At 43.0% G+C, this 26,486-nt stretch overlaps 1 protein-coding gene across 7 annotated transcripts; it reads left to right on the forward strand.

Annotated features, from left to right (window-relative positions):
* Positions 1–8,617: 8,617 nt before the first annotated feature.
* LOC111951596 (AP-3 complex subunit mu-1) lies at positions 8,618–24,649 on the forward strand. 7 transcript variants are annotated; one of them, XM_023969799.2, is made up of 11 exons: positions 8,772–8,954; positions 9,577–9,642; positions 10,642–10,825; positions 12,699–12,789; positions 12,914–13,085; positions 18,257–18,394; positions 18,533–18,618; positions 19,108–19,241; positions 19,366–19,573; positions 19,793–19,937; positions 24,112–24,649. In XM_023969799.2, the coding sequence occupies exons 3-11, from the start codon at positions 10,644–10,646 to the stop codon at positions 24,210–24,212; spliced, it is 1,257 nt and encodes a 418-aa protein (XP_023825567.1). In that variant the 5' UTR covers positions 8,772–8,954; positions 9,577–9,642; positions 10,642–10,643; the 3' UTR covers positions 24,213–24,649. The 7 variants fall into 7 exon arrangements, with proteins under 7 accessions (XP_023825576.1, XP_023825567.1, XP_023825559.1 ...); XM_023969791.2 differs by having other exon boundaries at positions 8,936–8,954; positions 10,639–10,825; XM_023969786.2 differs by lacking the exon at positions 8,772–8,954 and adding an exon at positions 9,385–9,452 and having other exon boundaries at positions 10,639–10,825.
* Positions 24,650–26,486: the final 1,837 nt, after the last annotated feature.

A 26,486-nucleotide genomic window follows, 5' to 3' on the forward strand; every position in this document is an offset into this window, starting at 1 on the left:
TGTAGATGTTGCCCAGAACAAAACCCTGCGCCCACCATGAAACTCAATAGACTGTAGCCTAGCTCGCTAGCTAGCTGAAACTGTTGAGTAGGCCTATAGCTAAGATTTTGATTGAAAACCTTGACAGATCAGTGAAAATGCATGGTGGTTTGAGAAATGTCGTAAAAAGCAATAAATCAATCTCCATAACAGTACATACTAGCGATTACAACCACATTGTTTAATTGCATACTTCACTTACCGGGAAAGAGAGTGGGAGCATGGGAAGAACGAGTACGTTCCAAGTTGCCTTTGTTGAAGTCATGATGCGCATTTGTGTTGTAGGTCAAATGACACAGATTCTGCACAGAATAAGAATATACATTCAAACTGCCTGGAAAAGCGTTTCTTAGATTCATTTAATTTGATATTCTTATAAACTGAACAACGCACAACGTAACCTCCTTACAGCAGATTGTGTTGAAGAGCTGGAACGCGCTCTGCATTACATTGGGTTGAAGTTGCCTATGTACAGTACTGATCTTGAGCAACATCACCCGCAAGGGTTTTGATCGGCCAACATATGTTTTCTGATTGCAATGAGCTCAACACACCAAAATATTATGTGAAATCAAGCATAGAAAACAGTATTTGCCATTGATAATGTATTTAAATGTTCCCTGGCAAAGAACCCAAAGAGTGCCATTACTTGGAGTAATCTCTGAACGGTTTCAAAATGTCTACCTGTTGAATATCATCTTGTCTGTAGCAAATAAATGTATCGGAAGAGTGGAGTGGAAGAATAAATACATTTCTTTCAATGGATAAATCATCCGTAAAATAAATCTGAAAACAGATGTAGGCTATGTATGTAGGCTAAACATTGGATGTAGGCTAAACATTTGAACCGCTCCAATATTATTGTGTAGACATGGCTTATTAGTCTTAAATCAACCAAACATTTATTAAGGAAATAAATGCAAAAAATAAAATATAACATTATTACTTTAGTTTCTTAATTCTATAGTTATATTGTTTATTGTATAGCCTGTATCTCAGACGACCAGAACCTTAATAATAATCCCCATACTTACGTCACAAACAATAATTATACGAGTTGACTGCACGGACACATAGTAAGATACTGACACTCACTCCGCGGTGGTCGTGAATGGGTATGAGGGCTGGACACGCCGCGACCCAGACCCTACTGTTGTCTATTACAGATACTAATACCTCGTTCAGGTGCTATCGGAGTTCTCGGAAATTCCTAGTTCCGACTGGGAAGTTTCACTTGAATGACCCTCCAAATAGCAATTACACGTGGGAAATCTTAGTGGTTTAAGAATTGTTCGGACTTCAAAGCACTTGAAAACAATCATGTCGAAGTTACAACTTCCCATTTCCCACGAGAATGTGAAGCCAGCATAATACTGCATTCCAGTGTTAGTCGGTACTAGAAAACTGACATTTCTGACTTGCTAACTGATTGAACGCGTTACAGTAGCCTAAGTATATAACATGATTGACATGACCGTAATAATCATAATGGAAAGGCCTTGGAAGTGTCATAAGTGTAAGCCAACATAATTCATTATTTTATATTAACCTGTTTAACATGTAATAAATGCATTATGAAGAAAATTGTGTAATTTAGGCTCCACAAAATATGAAATGGGTTATGAAGAAAATCGTGTACTGTTGCCTACATGACAAAAAGGCCTTCTGATTACAACTGCACCAGTATCCCAAAGTATTAAGCGAAATCAAGCATAGAAAACAGTATTGGCATTAATAAAACAATTTTTCCCACGAATTAATTYGCATGTAAATGTGCGTCTTTTCTCATTCTGTTCAGCAAGTCTAAAACAGTACATACGACACATTTTAAAACATGGTTAAACAAAGACAACATTTCTGTATATTCATAACGTTCAATTAGCCATTAAGAAGAACAAAAAMTTAAATATAAACTATCGCGTCTATAAAATTGTTGCAAAGGCTTGTGTGTAGCCTACTGGTTAAATTTGTGTCTTTTCGCACGAATTAGGAAGCACATAAATTCATGTCATTTCTCACGAATTAAGCCACACAAAAACACACGAAATTTGCTGAAATGCATTATGTACATATATGCACGAATTGAATGTGACACTGTGTTGCCTGGTTACACTAGTGACCATATTCCCCGCGCATCCCACAAAGGTGGAGGTGTTGCTCACATCTACAATAGCAAATTTCAATTTCATATATATATTTTTTAACTACATTTTCATTTTTTTTAGCTTCTAGTCATAATCTATGCAGCCTACTCAATCACTTTTTATAGCTACTGTTTACAGACCTCCTGGGMCWTATACAGCGTTCCTCACCGAGTACCCTGAATTCCTATCGGACCTTGTAGTCATGGTAGATAATATTCWAATTTTTGGTGACTAATATTCACATGGAAAAGTCCACAGACCCACTCCAAAAGGCTTTCGGAGACATCATCGACTCAGTGGGTTTTGTACAACATGTCTCCAGACCTACTCACTGCCACAGTCACACTCTGGACCTAGTTTGTCCCGTGGAATAAATATTGTGGATCGTAATGGTTTTTCCTCATAATCCTGGACAATCGGCAGAGGCAGCCCCAGAATTTTTTTTGGGGGGGGTACACGGGTAGATTGGCGGACTCAGGTAGGAGACCTGAATCAACTCCCCGTGCTTACCGTGGCGAGAGAGTGACTGGGCAGGCCCGTGTTATGCGGAGAAGCGCAAGTGTCCCAGTATGCACGCATAGCCCGGTGCCTGATTCACAGCTCCTCGAATCGCTGGGCTAGAGTGGGCATCGAGCCAGGAGGGATGATGCCGGCTCAGCGCATCTGGTCTCCAGTGCGTCTCCCGGCCCGGGGTATACTGCACCAGCCCTACGCACGTGTCTCCAGTTCGACAGCACAGCCCAATGCGGCCTATTCCAATTCCCCGCACTTGCCGGGCTACAGGGGGATCCAGCCAGGACGAGTGGTGCTAGCCTACGCTCGAGACCGCCAGTGCGCCTCCACGGTCCAGTGCATCCGGTGCCTCGGCCAAGGACAAATCCTCCTGCATGTCTCCCCAGCCTGGTGAGTTCTGTGTCTGTGCTAAGCACTAACCCTCCTGCATGCCTCCCCAGCCTGGTGAGTCCTGTGCCTTCTCCCAGGGCCAGGCCTCCTGTGTGTCTCTCCACTCCAGTGGTGATCCATGGCAAAAAGCCTCTGTGATAATCCATGGCACGAAGCCTCTAGTGATAATCCATGGCACGAAGCCTCCAGCGATAATCCATGGCAAGAAGCCTCCAGTGATAATCCATGGCAAGAAGCCTCCAGTGATAATCCATGGCAAGAAGCCTCCAGTGATAATCCATGGCAAGAAGCCTCCAGTGATAATCCATGGCACGAAGCCTCCAGTGATAATCCATGGCACGAAGCCTCCAGTAATAATCCATGGCACGAAGCCTCCAGTGATGATCCATGGCACGAAGCCTCCAGTGATAATCCATGGCACAAAGCCTCCAGTGATGATCCTGGCAAGAAGCCTCCAGTGTGATCCATGGCACGAAGCCTCCAGTGATGATCCATGGCAAGAAGCCTCTAGTGATAATCCATGGCATGAAGCCTCCAGTGATGATCCATGGCACAAGCCTCCAGTGAGGATCCAGGGCACGAAGCCTCCAACGAAGGAAACTAGTCCGGAGCCTCCAACGACGCCCTCTAGTCCGGAGCCTCCAGCGACGCCCTCTAGTCCGGAGCCTCCAGCGACGCCCTCTAGTCCGGAGCCTCCAGCGTCGCCCTCTAGTCCGGAGCCTCCAGCGTCGCCCTCTAGTCCGGAGCCTCCAGCGACGTCCTCTAGTACGGAGCCTCCAGAGTCTCCCTCCTGTCCGGAGCAGCCGGAGTCTCCCTCCTGTCCGGAGCAGCCGGAGTCTCCCTCCTGTCCGAGCAGCCGGACCGTCCGTCTCTCCGGAGCCGTCCGTCTGTCCGGAGCAGCCGGAGCCTCCCGTCAGTCAGGGCTGCCGGAGCCGCCCGTCAGTTAGGAGCTGCCGGAGCCGCCCGTTTATTCGGGGCCCGCTGCAAGGGTCCCCAGTTTCGGGGTCGGCGGTAAGGGTCCCCGCTCCAGAGGCGCCACCTAAGTGGGCCAAGACTAAGGTGGAGCGGTGTCCACGTCCCGCACCAGAGCCGCCACCGCGGTGAAATGYCCACCCAGACCCTCCCCTATAGGTTCAGGTTTTGCGGCCGGAGTCCGYACCTTTGGGGGGCGGGGGGTACTGTCACGYCTTGACCTTAGAGATCCTTTTTATGTCTCTGTTTTGGTTGGTCAGGGCGTGAGTTTGGGTGGGCATTCTATATCTGGTGTTCTATGTTGTCCTTGTGTTGTATTTCTATGTCTGGCCTGATATGGTTCTCAATCAGAGGCAGCTGTCATTCATTGTCTCTGATTGAGAATCATATTTAGGTAGCCTGTTCCCACCTGTGTTTGTGGGTGGTTGTTTCCTGTTTCAGTGTTTGCACCATACGGGACTGTTTCGGTTGTTTGTTCGTGTTTTGTTATTTTTGTTCTGTGTTCATTTTGATTTATTAAAAATCTATTATGGACACTTACCACGCTGCGTATTGGTCCGATCCTTGCTATTCCTCAGACGAAGAGGACGAGAACCGTTACAAATTGACTGATATGAACCATAACTCAATCTTTAACATTGTTGCRTTTATTTTTGTTCTGTGATACGGTAATAAAGTGTTATATCTTCCTAAGTCGGAGGGTGGTTTTAACCATCCAGACTTATGTCACGCGCTGACCGTAAATTGCTTTGTATGTTTCTATTTTTAGTTTGGTCAGGGTGTGATGTGGGTGGGTATTCTATGTTGTAGGTCTAGGTTTTCCTTTTCTATGTGTTTGGCCTGGTATGGCAATCAGAGGCAGCTGTCTATCGTTGTCTCTGATTGAGAGCCATACTTAGGTAGCCTGTTTTCCCATTTTGAGTTGTGGGTGATTCTTTTCTGTTTAGTGTTTTTCGTCACCTTACAGGACTGTTCGTTTGTCGTTTTTGTTGTTTTGTTCAGTGTTCTGTTGTTTTATTAAAATAATGAACACTTACCACGCTGCACCTTGGTCCTCCTCTCCTTCTCCCGACGACAATCGTGACAACTTAATTGTATTAACTCGCTAACCAAKGCTTTTACTTGTGACATATGGTTAAATGCACTAAAGAGGAACAATGGGTACATATTGAARATGCGCATGCTCATCCCCAGAATCTTTTCACTTGTCTATTTTCAAAGGATAAAGCTAAGAATATTAACAACGTCATAGTTAAGGACACTATAACAATATGGACGAAAGTGAAACCTATTCTAACAAGAACCAATATCACCAAAAACACAACCCTATGGAACAATCCTTGGATAGCTTTTCAGAATTCACAAATAAATTGGTCTACATAGAAAACTAAAGGCATAGAAGCATTAGAAAAAAWTATAAAAATGCTTTAATTATCTTAATGTTGAAAGTGCGTGGGTGACGTAGAGAAAAATGGTTTGAGGCCATGTGGCCATGTCTTGGCTGATTCTCCCATGATGTCAAGCAAAGAGGCACTGAGTTTGAAGGTAGGCCTTGAAATACAACCACAGGTATCCCCCATTTGACTCAAATTATGTCAATTAGCCTATCAGAAGCCTCTAAAGCCATGACATTTTATGGCATTTTCCAAGCTGTTTTAAACTTCTGACCCACTGGAATTGTGATACAGTGACGTATAAGTGAAATAATCTGGTCTGTAAACAATTGCTTCAGGCCAGATCCAGTTGATTTGATACAATGTTGCACTTCACTAGCGATAGCTCAAGTCAAGACAGATAGAAAAGGGAGGATGACAGGCTTAGATGTGATTGATAAAAACAGTATTTTCATTAGTATTATCTACCGTTTTTGTCAGCTTTATGTAGGCTATTTTTACTTAGTTGATAGACCACGTGCTCATTTAGGCAATTTAGCCGCCAATGATCCCGGTGTATCAATGTGTCTATACGGCAGAGGCTGGTGCTCTGCATTAGTTGAATTAACGTTTATCATTATGATTAACCACATGACAGTGATTGAGAAAATAAAATGCTATTATTTAAAATGAAACTGTTCTACGAAAATGCACATATGAAAATCATAACTGACATGCAGATCAGTAGAAATGGATCATAGAAGTAGATCTTTTGTATGCTTCCCCAAACTTGAAACTCGCGCACTGCCTATGAAGTCTATAAAATAATTGCCTCCACCTTTCTATGGTCAAATTTTCAAGTAAGGTAAGACATGCTTCACAATATGAAGTAAACCATTAAGTATGTTTCCAAAATGCATACTGACTACAGATGAGAAAAAAGTCTGGTTGTATTCGATTAAAGTTATTAAAACATATGTACACAACAAACGTAGGTAGAGGTAAGCTTTTTCAGAATTGACATTTTTACAAGTATTGACTGACAGTGACTCAATGTTGTTGCTCAAAAATCACGCGACCAGTTATCAAAACTCAACTCCACCTTGATATAAGCGAACAGAGTTGAGCGTTCCTCAGCAATAACTGTTTTAAAACCGGTTAAAACATTGTATTTTGCATTTGTGAAATTATTTTGATGTGATATGAAAGTAGAGGGCTTTGTTTCTAGAACCATACCGTAATTGAGAATCAATTCACATTTAGATGGAATATTTGGCCATTTTGGCTGCCAGTCACTTCGCCTCGAAACAGAACATGTAAGGTCCTTGGACAATAAGGAGTAAAGTAAGGCTCCTTTAGTCCATTATCTGTCGTTCTGCYCCTGAACAAGGCAGTTCTTAGGCCGTTCCTAGGCCGTCATTGAAAATAAGAATTTGTTCTTTAACTGACTTGCCTAGTTAAATAAAGGTCAAATACATTTTTTAAATTGCGGAGTGAGTAGCTCTCTTTTTGTGACACTACAGTGACATTGAACTTGTGCTGAGGACAGACAGCCACTCCAATGTACTTGTCCTCTTGCTTAGTTGTGCACTGGGGGCTCCCATTCCTCTTTTCTAAAACATTATTTTCATTGGTGCTTCAAGGATTTTGAGTCAGACAGACCAAGGAGACTCGGGTGACAGTACAGAGTCTCTGACCCCTAACCTCTTACCCTAAACCACTGATTGCAGGGAACTTCAGAGCACGCATAGCTACATAAAGACATATGGGCTGCACTAGCTGGGTAAGTGGTGCCTTTTCTGTCCCTAGGTGTTAATCATCAACTTCCACAAGAAATAGAAGCCATAAAAGTAATAAAATATTCAAAGCATTTTGTAGTCCTAGTTAAATTCCCTCTCATCAATAAAATGTTTTCACAATTTTTGTATTGATTATTTATTTAAGATTTTCTGTGTGTCCCTGATATCACTTTCCACCTTGCTAGTTTGTTGTAATTCTCCATTTAAAAAAACAAACCACTTCCTACAATGACACCACATTCAGGAAGTGACCATTTCTTTGGTGGAAAAAACTATGGTGCAAAGCTAAATAAATTGAAACACTCAAAGTTGTATAAATGTTTAATGTTAATAGTCTGTATGTCCCCCTCAAATGTCCACCCTATTGGCCTAAATTACAGAGATACAATTTTCCAAATGAAGGCTGCAAGAAATTGCCAAGAAACTGAAGATCTCGTACAAAGCTGTGTACAACTCCCTTCACAGAACAACGCAAACTGGCTCTAACCAGAATAGAAAGAGGAATGGGAGCCCCCAGTGCACAACTAAGCAAGAGGACAAGTACATTGGAGTGTCTAGTTTGAGAAACAGACGCCTCACAAGTCCTCAACTGGCAGCTTCATTAAATAGTATCCGCAAAACACCAGTCTCAACGTCAACAGTGAAGAGGCGACTCCGGGATGCTGGCCTTCTTGTGGKTCATTTAACAAAACCTATGGGAAAATGTTTTTTTGGGGGGATAAATGTAGAAAATAATGTCTGTGGTAAACACAGGCTTAAGAGATTTTAGCTTTATGTTTTGTTCTAACATCACTTTTTGTGAATTTTGAAGTATTTATGTAATAAAAAAAAACAAAGGCTTAATAATTCATAATGATTTCCGTGTGTAGCAGTGTGCACACATTTCCGAACTGAATTAGCCAGCTGGCAAGTTATATAATACTGTAACGAAATCGACTCTGCCGCAAGAGCATACTTTTGCGGCACAGTCGATAGCGCGCCGGACCTCGGGCTCGAACGTCGAGGGTTCGAGACCTGCTCCCTGCTGTTTCATTACACTGGTGTCAGAAGTGGTCGGACCTTGCATCCACGACAGTGGGTGTGCTTGGCCGGTGAGCGCGTTCCTGCAAGCTAGCGCGAGGACGCGCTCTTTGAAAAGAAGGGAGTAGTGTAACGACCCTGGTTTTATAAGCGCGGAAATCGACTCTGCCGCATGAGCATGCTTTTGCGGCACAGTCGATAGCGCGCCGGACCTCGGGCTAGAAGGTCGAGGGTTCGAGACCTGCTCCCTGCCTGTTTCATTTCAATACATTCAGAGTTCACCGACTAGCCCCTCGCTTTGAGGTTTTGGCAAACAGACGTATACAGTAGCTGCTAGCTAGCTAAAACTCTTGAAGCCAGACTAGTGTCAGTAGCCATGCCAAGCAGAGCTCCATTCAACTAGCTACTATAGCTATTAGCTACCTGGGTTCTCTCTGGAGTTTTCCTCTTTGGAACTTTCTCTGAAGTCTTTTTTATTTTCTGATGTGTTATCCTTTTTCTCCTCGAATGGTCGGAGTTTCTTTGCACTAGGTTCGCCTGATGCCATGAATGATTACGCCGAGACCTCCTTGAGTAAAGATGAGAATATCAAAAGGAATCTAGACAGGGGAAACGGCTTTAAAATAATCACTGACAATACAACGGCTACCACATCGACAGTCAAACTTCATGACACGTGTTTTTATTTTTGGACTTAATTTAAGGTTAGGTTTACAATCACACTTTAAAAAKATACGTTTTAGAAATAGGCGGGGTTTATGACTTTGTGGCTATGGGAACTAGGGACGACCCCCAATACAACAGCTGGAGATTGATGGCGCGTTCAAGCCAGCTTGGATTTCCGAATCATGACCCGCCCGTTTAACCCAGCCGCACCAATGTGTCGGAGGAAACTTTACATAAAACCGCTAAAGCGTTTTAGCTTGTAGCATCCTACCCAAGAAGAAAAAAACCGCTAAAGCGTGATGAGCCAACCCGGATAACGCTGTGCCAATTATGGGACTTCCGATCACGGCCGGTTGTGACATTACACAACCCTGGTCTKTTGTGAAGCCTCTAGCACTGCAGTGCCTTAGACTGCTGCGGAGTCGGAGATTTCCGAGTTCCCAGTTGTTTTGAACGCGGCATTAAGCTGCCTGCAGACGATTGTGCCTGACTAGAAATACAGGAACTTTGGTCAGGAGTTGATGTTGTACTTTTCGGTCAGTGCATGTTACACACAGATATTCACAAATGTCAAGGCTGAATGTTTAAAGGTTTTATGTGAAGTTATATTGTGCTGATAAGAGTATAAATGTGCATATTAAATCAGGCTTCTGTGTATAGTGGCCAGACTACTCTCTGACAGTGCAACACAGTTTTATTCCTGCCACTAGCACTGGAACAAAGCAGGTAATTATACTTTTTGATACACTTTAACTAACTTTACCGCTATTTCAATCGATTTAACAAGACTCGACTTGCTGAATGTCACAAGCTAGAATAAGATTGCTGGCTACAATGTTGCAGACAGTTCGATCACTGTGCTCGAGGCTGTAAGGCTAGGCTAACTTCGTTGAGTCAATATTGGTGCAGACAGTTAATAACCAGATTGTACTGTTTAGCCAGTGGACTACTATGCTTTGATTTTAACATCTGACAGTGGATGAGATTTATCATCATGGATAAACTTTATGTTGTACAGCTCTTCTAACATCTGGAGTTTGTCTGCATCTTGGATGCAACGTGGCACATACCAAACTAAAGTGAAAGACAGGGATGTCATTGTGCATTGTACACAACCCTGGTCTGTAGTACTGTTCTGAGCTGTCTATCCCACTGATCTGATCCATGGGGTAGATAATATATCTCTAGCCCTGTAATGTAGGACACATGTGTTACACCTTTGGCTTAGGGCTGGGGACCCGTGACGCACACAAACAAACCTTTAGATTTATTTATTTTTACCCCTTTTTTYTCCCCAATTGGTAGTTATTCTTGTCTCATTGCTGCAACTCCCGTATGGACTCGGGAGACGCGAAGGTCGAGAGCTGTGCGTACTCCAAAACACAATCAAACCAAGCCGCACTGCTTCTTGACACAATGCCCACTTTACATGGAAGCCAGCCGCACCAATGTGTCGGAGGAAACGAGTACACTGCTCCAGTGTCAGYGTGCACTGCACCCTGCCCGCCACAGGAGTCGCTATTGCGCGATGGGACAAGGACATCCCTGCCGGCCAAACCCTCCCCTAACCCGGACAACGCTGGGCCAATTGTGTGCCGCCCCATGGGTCTCCCGGTCACGACAGAGCCTGGACTCGAATCCAAAATCTCTTTAGACCACTGCGCCACTCGGTAGGCCACACACAAAAAACCTACCTGTGTAACACCTGTCCCTCTCTACCAGCAGAGATGATCAACAGCCTGTTCTTGATCAACGCTTCGGGGGACATCTTCCTGGAGAAGCACTGGAAAAGTGTGGTCAGTCGGTCGGTGTGTGACTACTTCCTGGAAGCCAAAGAGAAGGCTCTGGAACCTGAGGACGTTCCACCTGTCATACACACCCCTCATCACTACCTCATCAGCATCTACAGGTCATGCATGTAGTGTATTAGGAAAGTATTCAGACCCCTTGACTTTTCCCACATTTTGTTACGTTACAGGCTTATAAAAAATTAAAAAAGATTAAACATTTTTTCCCCCTTAATCAATCTACACACAATACCCCATAATGAACTAGTGAAAACCGTTTTTTAGATATGTTTGCAAATGTATAAAATAAAACAGAAATCACATTTACATAAGTATTCAGACCCTTTACTCAGTACTTTGTTGGTGCACCTTTGGCAGCAATTACAGCCTCAAGTCTTCTTGGTTAGGATGCTACAAGCTTGAAACACCTGTCTTTGGGGAGTTTCTCCCATTCTTCTCTACAGATCWTCTCAAGCTCTGTCAGGTTGATGGGGAGCGTCGCTACACAGCTATTTTCAGGTCTCTCCAGAAATGTTCAATCAGGTTCAAGTCCGGGTTCTGGCTGGGCCACTCAAGGACATTCAGAGATGTGTCCCAAAGCCACTCCTGCGTTGCCTTCGCTGTGTGCTTAGGGTCCTGTTGGAAGGTGAATCTTCTCTCCAGTCTGATGTCCTGATCGCTCTGGAGCAGGTTTTCATCAAGGATCTCGCTGTACATCTTTCCCTCGATCCTGACTAGTCTCCCAGTCCCTGCCGCTGAAAAACATCCCCACAGCATGATGCTGCCACCACCATGCTTCACCGTAGGGATGGTGCCAGGGTTCCTCCAGACGTGACGCTTGGCAATTCAGGCCAAAGAGTTCAATCTTGGTTTCATCAGACCCGAGAATCTTGTTTCTCATGGTCTGAGAGTCCTTTAGGTGCCTTTTGGCAAACTCCAAGCGGGCTGTTATGTGCCTTTTTCTGAGGAGTGGCTTCCGTCTGGCCACCCTACCATTAAAGGCCTGATTGGTGGAGTGCTGCAGAGATGGTTGTCCTTCTGGAAGGTTCTCCCATCTCCACAGAAGAACTCTGGAGTTCTGTCAGTGACAATCAGGTTCTTGGTCACCTCCCTGACCAAGGCCCTTCTCCTCAGAATACTCAGTTTGTCCAGGCAACCAACTCTAGGAAGAGATTTGGTCGTTCCAAACTTCTTCCATTTAAGAATGGCGAGGCCACTGTGTTCTTGGCAACCTTCAATGCTGCATGAATGTTTTCTACCATTCCCCAGATCTATGCCTTGACACAATCCTGTCTCGGAGTTCTATGGACAATTCCTTCGACCTCATGGCTTGGTTTTTGCTCTGACATGCATTGTCAACTGTGGGGTATAGACAGGTGTGTGGGATATGTGTGTGCCTTTCCAAATCATGTCCAATCAATTGAATTTACCACAGGTGGACTCCAAGTTGTAGAAACATCTCAAGGATGATCAATGGAAACAGGATGTACCAGAGTTCAATTTTGAGTCTCATAGCTAAGGGTCTGAATACTTACGTATATAAGGTATTTTTAATACAATTGCTACAATTTCTAAAACCTGTATTCGATTTGTCATTGTGGGGTATTGTGTGTAGATTTATGAGGGGAAACAAATAATTTAATCAATTTTAGAATAAGGCTAACAAAATGTGGGAAAAGTCAAGGGGTCTGAATACTTTCTGAATGCACTGTATGTATGCATAGAAAGACACACACACACACACACACTTCTTCAACAGCTACAGGACGCACACTTACACCTCATCAGCATCTACAAGTTATTTTATTGGATTTTATATCACTATTTAAGAAACCGCCATATATCCAAAACCAATGTAAAAACCTGCTCACTAATGACAGACAGTTTTAAGGTCTGTCTTTATTAGTGTGTTTTAAAAAAAACATTTGTTTTGTATACAATGTGTGAATGTTGCTTTACAAATATTGATTATTATTACTGTATTTATTATTACAGGGACAAGCTGTTCTTCCTCTCCGTCATCCAGACTGAGGTTCCTCCGCTGTTTGTCATTGAGTTCCTGCACCGCGTCGCAGAGATGATCCAGGTCTGACTCAACTCTAAGCCTGACAAATTGCCAGGATTAGTTCAACCTGACTAGTTACCTGGATTAGTTAACTATTTTATAACCAGTAATGTTTAAGTGTGTGTGTGTACGTCTTTTTCTGCAGGACTACTTTGGGGAGTGTTCGGAGACAGTAGTCAAGGACAACATGGTGATGGTGTATGAGCTGTTGGAGGAGATGCTTGACAACGGGTTTCCCCTGGCAACCGAATCTAACGTCCTCAAAGAGATGATCAGACCACCCACCATCCTCCGATCTGTTGTCAACACACTAACAGGTACCCTACCCCTACATGCTAACCTCTACCCTACAGCCTCCTTGACCCCTACACCCTAACCCATAATGCCTACTTCCCTAAAAGTGTGTGTGTGTGTGTCAAAATCAAATAACATTTTATTCGTCACATGCTTCATAAGGTTCTGTCAGTGCTAGAGGTATCACAACAGACCCTGGTTCGATTCCAGGCTTTATCACAACCGGCCGTGATTGGGAGTCCTATAGGGCGGCGCACAATTGGCCCAGCATCGTCCGGGTTAGGGAAGGGTTTGGCCGGGGTAGGCCGTCATAGTAAATAAGAATTTGTTGTTTAAAAAATAAAAGATTTATCAGACCGGGTGCATTTCCTTCGCGGGGCGGGCCGTTTGGGAACTTTTTGGCAAAATTAGCTTATACCCACTTCTCCAGGCACCACTACACCACTGCATAGGGCCGATGGAAAGACAGCAGTTACACACTGCATTATGTTAAAGGATAAGCAGTCCATAAACTGGGACATAATAAGCCAGTAGGTCCCAATCATAACATAACAATACAACCATTAAGCATTTCCCAATATAAATCTATTACTTCCCATTGCAAAAAACATTTCACATTTAGCACACAAAGTAACGGGGACCTAGAGTTTAAAGTGGAACTGACAGTACTTTGTCTGTTTCATATCTGTAATGATATACGTAAAAATATCAAATYCCCAGTTAATGCTACAAAACAAACTTTATAAGAGGYTTTAAAAATAGGTTCTATTTGACTCAACGTTCCATGATGTACACTATTTTTAAAAGATTTTTATTGAACCTTTATTTAACTAGGCAAGTCGGCTAAGAACACGTTCTTATTTACAATGACGGCCTACTAGGGAAAAGGTTGCCTTGTTCAGGGGCAGAACGACAGATTTTTACCTTGTCAGCTCGGGGATTCGATCCAGCAACCTTTTGGTTACTGGCCCAACGCTCTAACCACTAGGCTACCTGCCACTCCGAAGGCATTGTTGGTTGCAGTTCAATGCAAGATTAATATAATTCACCAATACATTTCTTGGTAGTCCAAAAAATATTGCTATGAGGTTGTAAATCACAGCTGGCCTGGTACATTGTTTGCTGCCTCAATTCAGAATGCACTGTTTCTGTTTCAATGACTCAATATTCTGGACAGAAACAGACGAATGTAACTAAGGCTGGGAATGTCAATACAATCAAACTAGCAAGGGCAATGATCACAAGTCAGTCATAACGTGGCTAATAGGCCAGCGTATCGGTCTTAGGCACTGCATCTCAGTGCTAGAGGCGTCACTACAGACCCTGGTTCGACCCCAGGCTGTATCACAACCGGCCGTGATCAGGAGTCCCATAGGGCGGCGCACAATTGGTCCAGCGTCGTCCGGATTAGGGAAGGGTTTGGCCAGGCTAGGCCATCATTGCAAATAACAATTTGTTCTTAACTGACTTGTCTAGTTAAAGGTTAAATCAAATAAAAAATACAATTATTTGGCAAGCTAAAAACCCGGAGTCTATCGTTAGCCAGCTAGGATAATTTCATGTCATGCCATTGGAGGAGTGGGTGAGTGACTGACTGACTTTTCTCCTCATATTGTCTTTTGGTGGCTATACACAGATGCAGGTTTMATTTCTTCAAGTTCTTGCAGGCTAACCAACTGTTATCCAGTTAGCGTATCTCTTGYGTTCGCAAATTCACTCTGGTTATCTACTCAGATTTCAGAGCACTCACATCTGAATGTGGCAGAGCGCAGAACAACTGATACATTTACGAATGCTCAACAACCGCTGAATATGACCGGTGTCAGTAAACGTAGGCAAAAAAAGTMATAGTTAGTCAAGAACGCTTTAGATAACAACATGTAAACAGCCTAACCTCTGCTTCTGCGAGTAAAATGGTCAGAGTGAGGTRTTTTCTCATTTCTGTTTGGAAGTAGCAATCTAGCCAACTTTAGTGAGTTAGATTGGGTGCTTGGTAGTGACAAGCATGCATTGGCAKGCTAGTTGCAGAAGGGCGAGGAGACTACAATTCCCCGTCGTTTATCAGTGCAATTTTTACGGACAACTAGCTGAAAAAGTTAGTTGGCCGTAAAAATTGCACTGATAAACCTCAATCAATCTAATTTATTTATAAAGCCTTTCTTACATCAGCTGATGTCTCAAAGTGCTGTACAGAAACCCAGCCTAAAACCCCAAACAGCAAGCAATGCAGGTGTAGAAGCATGGTGGCTAGCAAAAACTCACTAGAAAGGCCAGAACCTWGGAAGAAACCTAGAGAGGAACCAGGCAATGAGGGGTAGCCAGTCCTCTTCTGGCTGTGCCGGGTGGAGATTATAACAGAACATGGCCAAGATGTTCAAATGTTCATAGATGACCAGCATGGTCAAATAATAATAATCACAATGGTTGTCGAGGGTGCAACAGGTCAGCACCTCAGGAGTAAATGTCAGTTGGCTTTTCATAGCCGATCATTAAGAGTATCTCTACCGCTCCTGCAGTCTCTAGAGAGTTGAAAACAGCCGGTCTGGGACAGGTAGCACATCCGGTGAACAGGTCAGGGTTCCATAGCCGCAGAACAGTTGAAACTGGAGCAACAGCAAGGCCAGGTGGACTGGGGATCACAAGGAGTCATCAGGCCAGGTAGTCCTGAGGCATGGTCCTACGGCTCAGGTCCTCCGAGAGAGAAAGAAAGAGAGAGAGAGAATTAGAGAGAGCATACTTAAATTCACACAGGACACCGGATAAGACAGGAGAAGTACTCCAGATATAACAAACTGACCCTAGCCCCCGACACATAAACTACTGCAGCATAAATACTGGAGGCTGAGACAGGAGGGGTCGGGAGACACCGTGGCCCCATCCGACGATACACCCGGACAGGGCCAACCAGGCAGGATATAACCCCACCCACTTTGCCAAAGCACAGCCCCCACACCACTAGAGGGATATCTTCAACCACCAACTTACCATCCTGAGACAAGGCCGAGTATAACCCACAAAGATCTGCCCCACGGCACAACCCAAGGAGGGGCGCCAACCCGGACAGGAAGATCACGTCAGTGACTCAGCCCACTCAAGTGACGCACCCCTCCTARGTACGGCATGGAAGAGCACCAGTAATTCAGTGACTCAGCCCCTGTAATAGGGTTAGAGGCAGAGAATCCCAGTGGAGAGAGGGGAACTGGCCAGGCAGAGACAGCAAGGGCGGTTCGTTGCTMCAGTGCCTTTTCGTTCACCTTCACACTCCTGGGCCAGACTACACTCAGTCATAGGACCTACTGAAGAGATGAGTCTTCAATAAAGACTTAACTTCTCTGGTTGTCTCACCTCGCCAACAGCAAGTGAAATTGCAGGGCGCCAAATGAAAGGGAATGCAGCTCGCTCTCACGGCCGCACGCGTGATTTAGCTCATGGCATTCTGCCAGACCCCTTAGTCAAACAGCTCTTATTCGCTCCCCCTTCACAGTAGAAGCCTTAAACAAGGTTCTAAAGACTGTTGACATCTAGTGGAAGCCTTAGGAAGTGCAATATGACCCCATAGACACTGTATATTGGATAGGCTTAGACTTGAAAACCTACAAACCTCAGATTTCCCACTTCCTGGTTGGATTTTTTCTGAGGTTTTTGCCTGCCATATGAGTTCTGTTATACTCAGAGACATCATTCAAACAGTTTTAGAAACTTCAGTGTTTTCTTTCAAAATCTACTAATTATATGGATATTCTAGCTTTTGGGCCTGAGTAGCAGGCATATTACTCTGGGCACCTTATTCATCCAAGCTACTCAATACTGCCCCCCAGTCCATGGATTCACTCTGTGTGCAATAATAGTGTTTAACATTATTTATTCATGACTACCACATCTCTGTACCCCACACATACAATTATCTGAATGGTCCTTCAGTTGAACAGTTCATTTTAAGCACATATTAAACTACAAAGACCAGGGAGATATTCCAATGGTTCACAAAGAAGGGCACCTACCTATTGGGTTAAAACAAAAAGCAGACATTGAGTWTCCCTTTGAGCATGGTGCTGTTATTAATTATACTTTGGATGGTGTATCAATACACCCAGTCACTACAAAGATACAGGCACCCTTCCTAACTCAGTTGCCGGAGAGGAAGGAAATCACTCAGGGATTTTACCATAAGGTCAATGGTGATTTTAAAAGAGTTTAATGGCTGGGATAGGATAAAACTGAGGATGGATTAACAACATTGTAGTTACTCTACAATATTAACATAAATGACAGAGTGAAAAGAAGGAAGCCTGTACAGAATACAAATACTCCAAAACATGCATCCTGTTCGCAACAGGGCACTTATTAAGTACATATTGCAAAAAAAGAGGCAAAGAAATGCACTTTTTGTCCTGAGAATACAAASTGTTATGTTTGGGGCAAATCCAACACTTCACTGAGTACCACTCTTCATATTTTCAAGCATGGTGGTGGCTGCGTCATGTTATGGGTATGCTTGTCATCGGCAAGGACTAAGGATTTTTTTAGGATAAAAAGAAACGGAAAAGAGCTAAGCCCAGGCAAAATTATAGAGGAAACTTGGTTTAGTCTGCTTTCCAACAGACACTGGGAGACACATTCACCTTTCAGCAGGACAATTACTGGAGTTGATTATCAAGGCAACATTGAATGTTCCTGAGTAACTTAGTTACCGTTTTGACTTAAATCGGCTTCAAAATCTATGGCAAGACTTGAAAATGGCTGTTTTGCAATGATCAACATCCAACTTGACAGTGCTTGAATGTTTTTTTTAAATATTGGGCAAATATCATACAATCCAGCTGTGCAAAAGCTCTAGGAGACTTACCCAGAAAGACTTACAGCTATAATCGCTGCTAAAGGTGACTCTAACATGTATTGACTCAGGGGGCTGAATACTTACCTAATCAAGAAATATTAGTGTTTTATTTTCCATTAATTGTTTTAAATTTTCTTCCACTTTGACATTAGAGTATTTTGTGTAGGTCGTTGACAAAAAATGACAAATCCATTTTAATCCCACTTTGTAACACAACAAAATGTGGAAAAAGTCAAGGGGTGTGAACTTTCTAAAGGCACTGTAGGTAGAGATAAAGTGACTAGGCAACAGGATCGATAATAAACTGTAGCAGCAGCGATGTTATGAGTTAGTGCAAAAAGTGTGTGTGTGTTCCAGGGACCAGTAACGTTGGAGACACGTTGCCAACTGGTCAGCTGTCGACCATCCCATGGAGGCGGGCCGGAGTGAAGTACACCAATAACGAAGCTTACTTTGACGTGGTGGAGGAGATTGACGCTATCCTGGACCAATCAGGTAGGAGCAGTACTGACTCGTCCACCGGCACCACGGTGCAGAGATCCAGGAAGTCAGATCCAGAGGTTAAAGGTCAGGCATCAGGAGTTTGTTTGTGTTTGTGTGTAGTCTGTAAGCTGTGTTGTGATTGGTTAACAGGTACGACAGTGTTTGCAGAGATCCAGGGCGTGGTCGAGGCGTGTGTCAAGCTGTCTGGTATGCCCGACCTCACACTCTCCTTCATGGTGGGCCCCCACACACACACTATGTCAGGGTTGGGGTCCATTCGAATTGAAGGTAGTCAATTCAGGAAATGATTTGACTTTTTAATAAAAAAATTGAAATAATAAATCACTTTTGAAAGTTACTTCTTGAATTGATTTCCTTCAATTCAAATTGACCCCAAACCTACACACATGCACATACATGCGCGCACACACACACACGGTTGGCAGGTAGCCTAGCGGTTAAGAGCGCTGGGCCAGTAACCGAAAGGTTGCTGGTTCGAATCACCGAGCCAGRAAAGTGGAAAAATATTGCCGTTCTGCCCATGAGCAAGGCAGTAAACCCCCAACAACAACTGCTCCCCGGGTGTCGTGGAYATCGATTAAGGCAGCCTGACACATTTCGGCTGAATGCATTCAGTTGTGCAACTAACTAGGCATTTCCCTTCCCACACACAGAGAGAGCGCYCCAGTGTATTGGTCTATTCATACTGCATTTTGTCGTTGCAGAATCCTCGTCTCCTTGACGATGTGAGTTTCCACCCATGTGTTCGCTATAAACGCTGGGAGTCTGAGCGTGTCCTCTCCTTCATTCCTCCCGACGGGAACTTCACCCTGATGACCTATCACGTCAATGCACAGAAGTACGGCTTTAAACTCTGACCCCTAATCATAACACTACCATGTCTATTATTTTCAGTCTGGTAGCCATCCCAGTTTAATAATAATATTGGTAATATTATATTTATTCTGTTATATTCTATGCAGTCTTGTAGCCATCCCAGTGTATGTGAAGCAGAGCATCAGTTTCTTTGAGAGTGGTTCTGGTGGCCGTCTGGACGTGACCGTTGGACCGAAGCAGACCATGGGGAAGACGGTCGAAGGGGTAGTGGTCACGGTCCACTTGCCCAAAACTATCCTCAGCATCAATCTGACTGCCACACAGGGCAGTTACACATATGACAATGGTACAAAGGTAACTACACGCCTACTACCTTGTAACCTCTAACCCCTGAGCCTAACCACTACACAGAGTAGCTATACCTACGACCCTATTTCCAAGTTAGACAAGGTAAACAGCCAATCAACAGACATTATTATTAACAAACTTCTCCATCTCACAAGGACCCCTGAACCTAACCCCCCCCTTCTCTCTTTTTCTTTCTCTCTCTCTCCCTCGCTCTCTTCTCTCTAGTTGTTGGTGTGGGACATTGGAAAGTTGAACCCACAGAAGCTTCCTAACTTGCGAGGTAGTCTGAGTTTGCAGGCTGGAGCCCCCAAACCAGAGGAGAACCCCAGTCTGAACATCGACCTGAAGATACAGCAACTTGCCATATCAGGTACCCCTGACCTGTAACTTTTGTCCCTTTCAGCCTCTCCCTTTCAATTGTTGAATTCCAAATCGGTTCCTACTACCTAGCMCCCTTGTAGATCTGAAGGAATTGGATAAGTAGAAGCCTTATGGTAATAGTTTAGTCTTGCCTCCTTATTGACTGTTGAAATGTGACCATATTGCTTCCACCGATCCAATTTTCATAGATCTATGAGTGGCTCGGTAATAGGCGCTAGGGGAAAATTTGGAATTAAGCTAATCTTTCTCTCAGTGTCTAAATATGCTAAATATCAATGTATACTCAGTTTATTAGGTACACCACCCCGTTCACGAAAATGGTTCACTCCTACAGACAGTGAGTTGTGGCTGTGGCTTGCTATATAAAGCAGGCAGACAGGCATCAAGGCATTCAGTTACTGTTCGATTGGACATTTAGAATGGGCAAAACGAGTGACCTAAGCGACTTTGAGCGTGGTATGATCGTCGGTGCCAGGCACGCCAGTTCCAGTATCTCAGAAACGGCCGACCTCTTGGACTTTTCATGCACGACAGTGTCTAGGGTTTACCGAGAATGGTAAGACAAAATAAAAACATCCAGGCAGTGGCAGTCCTGTGGGCGAAAACAGCTCGTTGATGAGAGGTCAAAGGATAAATGCAAGCTAACATGCAAGTCACAAATAAGCAAATAACGGTGCAGTACAACAGTGGTGTGCAGAACGGCAACTCAGAATGCACAACTCGTCAGTCCTTGTCATGGATGGGCTATTGTAGCAGACAACCACACCGGGTTCCACTCCTATCAGCTAAAAACAAGAAGAAGCGGCTGCAGTAGGCACGCGATCACCAACACTGGACAATTGAAGTGGAAAAACATTGCCTCTTCCGACGAATCCCAGCTCCTGTTGAGTCATGCTGATGGCAGTCCGGATTTGGCGTAAGTAGCATGAGTCCATGGTCACATCCTGCCTTGTCAACGTTACAGGCTGGTGGTGTAATGGTGTGGGGAATATTTTCCTGGCACATGTTAGGTCCTCTTGATACCAATTGCGCAACACTTCCGTTCCCCGAAGAATTCTGGTTGTTCTGGAGACATAGGGGCATACTACGCTGCACTACACTGAAAAAAATATAAATGCAACATGCAACAATTTCAAAGATTTTATTGAGTTACAATGGTTCCTCCTTTAAATGTTGCTGCGCAGCTTGCATGGTGCCGCAGAATTCTATGGCACGTTATTTAAGTGTGAACCACTGGTACCATTAATGCTAGTTAGTGCTAGTTTTTCCCCGTCGGCGAATTGAACCCCTGTCTCCTGCGTGCCCGCACTCTCTAGTACAGGCATTATTGAAGGCTACCAAATGCTTCTCAAAGATGCCCTCTTGTGGTCAAACTAGCACTAACTAGCATTGTAAATAAGAATTTGTTCTTAACTGATTTCATATGTGTTATTTCATAGTTGTGATGTCTTCACTTCTACATTGTAGAATAATAGTAAAAATAAAGAAACCCTGGAATGAGTAGGTTTGTCCAAACTTTTGACTGGTACTTGCTTAATTAATTTGATTAATATTATGGTGGTTCTAATCCAAGGAAAACGAAAAACCCTCGGGGATTCCATTAGGATGGAACGGGAAATATGACGCTGTACAACGTGATGGTCGGGAGTACAGTACTGGTCTATTTAGCTAAAGAATGCAGTGTCCTGCGGGTGCGCAGGATACCGGGGTTCAATTCCCCGACGAGGCGGAAGAAGTAGGCTGCTCTTGTAAATAAGAATTTGTTCTTAACTGACTTGCCTAGTTAAATAAATCCTATTGCTTYTAACTTCAATATGCTCTTTAAATAAGACCTACGCCACTTTTAACAGCACATTACTCAATACTAGTGAGACTCATGTCGCCTACGGTAGGCCTACAGTATATCTAAAAATATGACGTTACTCTCCGCCAATAATTACATATAGAGAGAATTGGAGGATATTTCTGTAATTCAGTGATATTTATTCCCATAGTAATTCATTATGGATCCATAACTAAATAAAYATCAGCATTTTGAAAGAGTWTTTTTATTWTTTTATGAATGAAAGCATAAAGATGCCATTTATTAGTTACATTGTTTTAGTTYGAACCTGCAGACTGGCACTAAGAACAGAACAGCGGGAACGTTTCCCTAGTCAGCGCCATTATTAGTGCAATGCCCCTTAAAGTGTTGCCAGTGTGGCGGGGTGGGGGTCCACCCCCTTCCTCCTCCCTGCGGCCCATCCTGTGCCCCCTGCCCTTGTGCYTTGAACCTTGCGCGCTTTCAGTGGATACAGCTGGAAAACTGCAATGCAGTCCCATTGTGCGCCACTMGGGAGCTGTGACCAATATATATTGTCCTGCTAATAACGGGGTTAATAATATATATGTGAGAATATCCAACGGGCTTTTATATAATTCTAAAATAATAATAATAGTCGCTTTGTTTAAAAAATAACAATATTTTGGAGATTTCGTTTTCAAATAACGTAAAATTAGCGAGGAAGGACATTCTTGAACATGGGKTGAGACATTGTTACTAATTTGTAAATCAAGCCAGTTTGTTATTTAGGATTATTTATTTCTGTTTTTAGAGGGAGAAAAACCAAAAACCTACAGTCATCTCATGGGTCTCCCAGTTGAGCCCACCACAGGTATTGAACCAGCATCTGTAACACAGCTATGCAGTGTCTTAGACTGTTGCACCACTCAAGAACTGTACAACGTGATCGGTCGGGAGTGGCAAACAGTACTTCAGAAAGAGCAAAATAATCCTAAACAATAAAAGAATAAAAACCTTAGTGTAACAACAGTTTTAGGAAGTAATACTGATGTTGTGCACAATTATCAGTTTCTATTTAGGTTTGTCGCCCATTCATTGTCAGTTAGAGACACAGTAGGGCCCAAAAGCATAATCAGTTCTCTAACTCCCCCTTGTGCTGGTCTGGAGCAATGAAGTGGTGACGCAGGGTACCGTACTAAACCACAAATTACCTCTAAGTCCCGCTGCGTAAGCTCACAATTTTAAAGGAGGAACCACTGTACAGTTCATATAAGTAAAGTAGGCCCCAATCTATGGATTTCACATGACTGGGAATACAGATATGCATCTGTTGGTCACAGATACCTTTTTAAAAAAGGGGTGTGGATCAGAAAACCAGTCAGTATCAAGTGTGACCACCATTTTCCTCATGCAGCGGGACACATCTCATTTGCATAGAGTTGATCAGGCTGTTGATTGTTGCCTGTGGAATGTTCACTTCTCTTCAATGGCTGTGCTAAGTTTCTGGATATTGGCGGGAACTGGAACATGCGGTCGTACACATCGATCCAGAGCATCCCAAACATGCTCAATGGGTGACATGTCTGGTGAGTATGCAGGGCATGGAAGAACTGGGACATTTTCAGCTTCCAAGAATTGTGTACAGATCCTTGCTACATGGGGCCGTGCATTATCATGCTGAATCAAGGTGATGGCAGCGCATGTTGGGCACGACAATGAGCCTCAGGATCTCGCCATGGTATCTCTGTGCATTCCAATTGCCATCGATAAAATGCAATTGTGTTTGTTGTCCGTAGCTTATGCCTGCCCATACCATAACACCACCGCCATCATGGGGCACTCTGTTCACATCTCCACGGTACAGTTGAAACCTGGATTAATTTGTGAAGAGCACACTTTTCCAGCTTCTTGATATGCCACAGCTGTCAGGTGGATGGATAATCTTGGCAAAGGAGAAATGCTCACTAACAGGGATTTTAACAAATTTGTGGACAAAATTTGAGAGAAGCTTTTTGTGCATTTGAAGAATGTCTATGATCTGTTATTTCAGCTCATGAAACATGGGACCAACACTTTACATATATTTTTGCTCAGTATAGATGGGTGTACCTAATAAACCTCAGACTCAATGGAGAATGTGTGTTGATAAATGTTACAGTATAGGCGTTTTGATGAATGTGTAAATATATGGTAACTGTACAGTTTATGGTAAATCCATGATATAGTTAACCCCAAAACAATCTTTTAGTRTTTTGTTTATTTGTCCACTGTTAATACATTCCCCAAAAATAGTGCATGTTTTCGGTCAAAATGTCAAGATAAAGAAAATTCAGTACAGAGCAAAACAAATGGTGATGCGTTTATGCTAACTGTGTTTTAGGACTGAAGGTGAACAGGCTGGATATGTTTGGGGAGAAGTACAAGCCTTTTAAAGGGGTTAAATACATCACCAAGGCCGGGAAGTTCCAGGTGCGGACTTGAAGATTGAAACCTAAAGGTCATAGGTCAACTAGCCAACGTGCCTAATGCTCTGGGTCAAAGGTCAACTCTTAGACACGCCAGCTGTCAACGATTATGCTCTCTATTTGTAGTTCAGAGCCGTGATCGGTCCATTATGACAAATGTCTGAAACTTGTAAAAAGGTTCACATCACTGCTGACTGTTGTGGCTCTGCAACAGCAAACTATGAATTGAGCTTTCTACATGCTTTCTACATGCCAAGTGTCAACTCTTCTACCTTATGCCTTTTATACCCCTATACTCCCTCTGTATTAGGGACAGAGCCTGTATTAATAACTTGGTTGTTTATTTGGATGGAATGGAGTTGTTGGTCTGCGAAGGGAATTGTTTTGRACAATCAACCTATTATTTCTCCTGTATCTGGAATTAAATAACTGTTCCAGCACAGCCCACCTCTCGCTCTCTGTCTGTCTCGCTCACTCATCTCCCCTCTTTTTAAAATTCTATTTCTCTGCTTTAGCAGGTAAAGATTTAATATCTAGTTTTATATAAAGCATATTTTTTGACCATTTTATGACTAATAACCCTCTAATGCTGAGTAACTGCAACCAAGAGTGGAATCTCATTTGGTCATACATGGTGTTAATTAATATACAGGCTAACAATTACTGCAAGTATTAATAAATATACATAAAGTCACTACTGCATGTTATTTGCCACTCTCACCAGGGCCTTTTGGGTAGCCATTGTAACTGTTGTCATCCCAGCTAGCACATATAGAGCTTGGTGAGAGCGTGGTTGTCCTATGGTTATTTTGCATACAACCTTCCCACAACCTTCTGACAATGGTGCAGGATAGTTGTTTGGCTTTGGAACATTGTCAGCACAGTTAAAGAACTTGACAAAAAAACATTATTTTCTTTGTATTTCATGACTTTAACACAACGTTTCCTAAAAGTTCAAACATGGTTACATTTCATTTAAATTTTGGTAATGTTCTAGGAACGTTCTCCAACTTGTTTGACATGTTCTCAAAGTTCAGAGAACATTAAGAAATTTCAGTACTTCAGCATAATGTTTTCTGCAGGTTTCCTCATTGTTCTATTTGAAGTCATGTTCTCAGAACATTAAGAAAACTTTCCATAAAAACCAAAAGCAAATATTTTGTAACGTTCTAAGAATGTTATTTAAAAACATATCCATTCTCAGCGTCAACAAAACTCTCTATCCTATATCTTGTTAAGTGTGTTCAGGTGTTTTGGCCTGAGCTTGTTTTCTTTGAAATGGGGTCTGTTTGAATAGACTAAAAGGAACAGCTTTGTATGAGTTAAAAAAAACATGGCAAGCTAGCTCCTTCCTGGTGGTACAGTGGACTAAATGCATGGATGGAGTCAAGAAGATCATAGGTTAGAATGTCACTGACGGGACGGCATGCCACAGTAAAAAATGTCACGAACGTTGTAAGAATCGGACCAAAATGCAGCGTGGTTTGGGTTCATCAAAAAACAATAAAGAAGAAAGAAATGAATGTGAAGCTATGCAGTGCTCAAGGCAACTATACACAAACAAGATCCCACAAAAACCCAGTGGGAAAAGGCTGCCTAAATATGATCCCCAATCAAAGACAACGATAGACAGCTGCCCCTTCTTGGGAACCATACCAGGCCAACATAGAAATAAAAAAACTAGAGTACCCACCCTAGTCACACCCGACCTAACCAAATTAGAGAATAAAAGGCTCTCTAAGGTCAGGGTGTGACACTAAATTAATTTCCATGAGCCGTGTGCTTGGAGGTCAGAACAGTTATCACCAAATTTAAGCTAGCAGTGTAATTAAAAGTCTTTGTGAAAGTTAAGTTTGGGGTCACAACATTTAGAATGTTCTCAAACTTATTTTATTACCAAACTATTTTATTATTCAAATAATGTTTATAAAACATCCCAGGAGAACTTTCAGATTCTCAAAACCTCCCTGCAACCTAAAATGTACATTCACAGAACAGGCTAAATGTTCAATTCTGAACCAATGGGAAACCAAATGCTTACGTTCCCACGTAAGTTCCAAGGAATGAAATGTGCCATCTGGAATTTGTCATGCCTGATACACAATAGACAACATTTTCCCATAGAGGGTTAGAGTAGAGGTTGGGGTTAATGTGGATGCTACCATGATTATGCATAATCATGAATTAATCGTGAATACTGATGAGTGAGAAAGTTAGAGGCACAATGGTCATCATGGCATTTTTCAGAATTAATTTAGAGGTGTTCAGAAACATCTTATCTACACTGAAC

This window comes from Salvelinus sp. IW2-2015, linkage group LG3, assembly GCF_002910315.2.
Source record: "Salvelinus sp. IW2-2015 linkage group LG3, ASM291031v2, whole genome shotgun sequence".
NCBI classification, from domain to species: Eukaryota; Metazoa; Chordata; class Actinopteri; order Salmoniformes; family Salmonidae; genus Salvelinus; species Salvelinus sp. IW2-2015.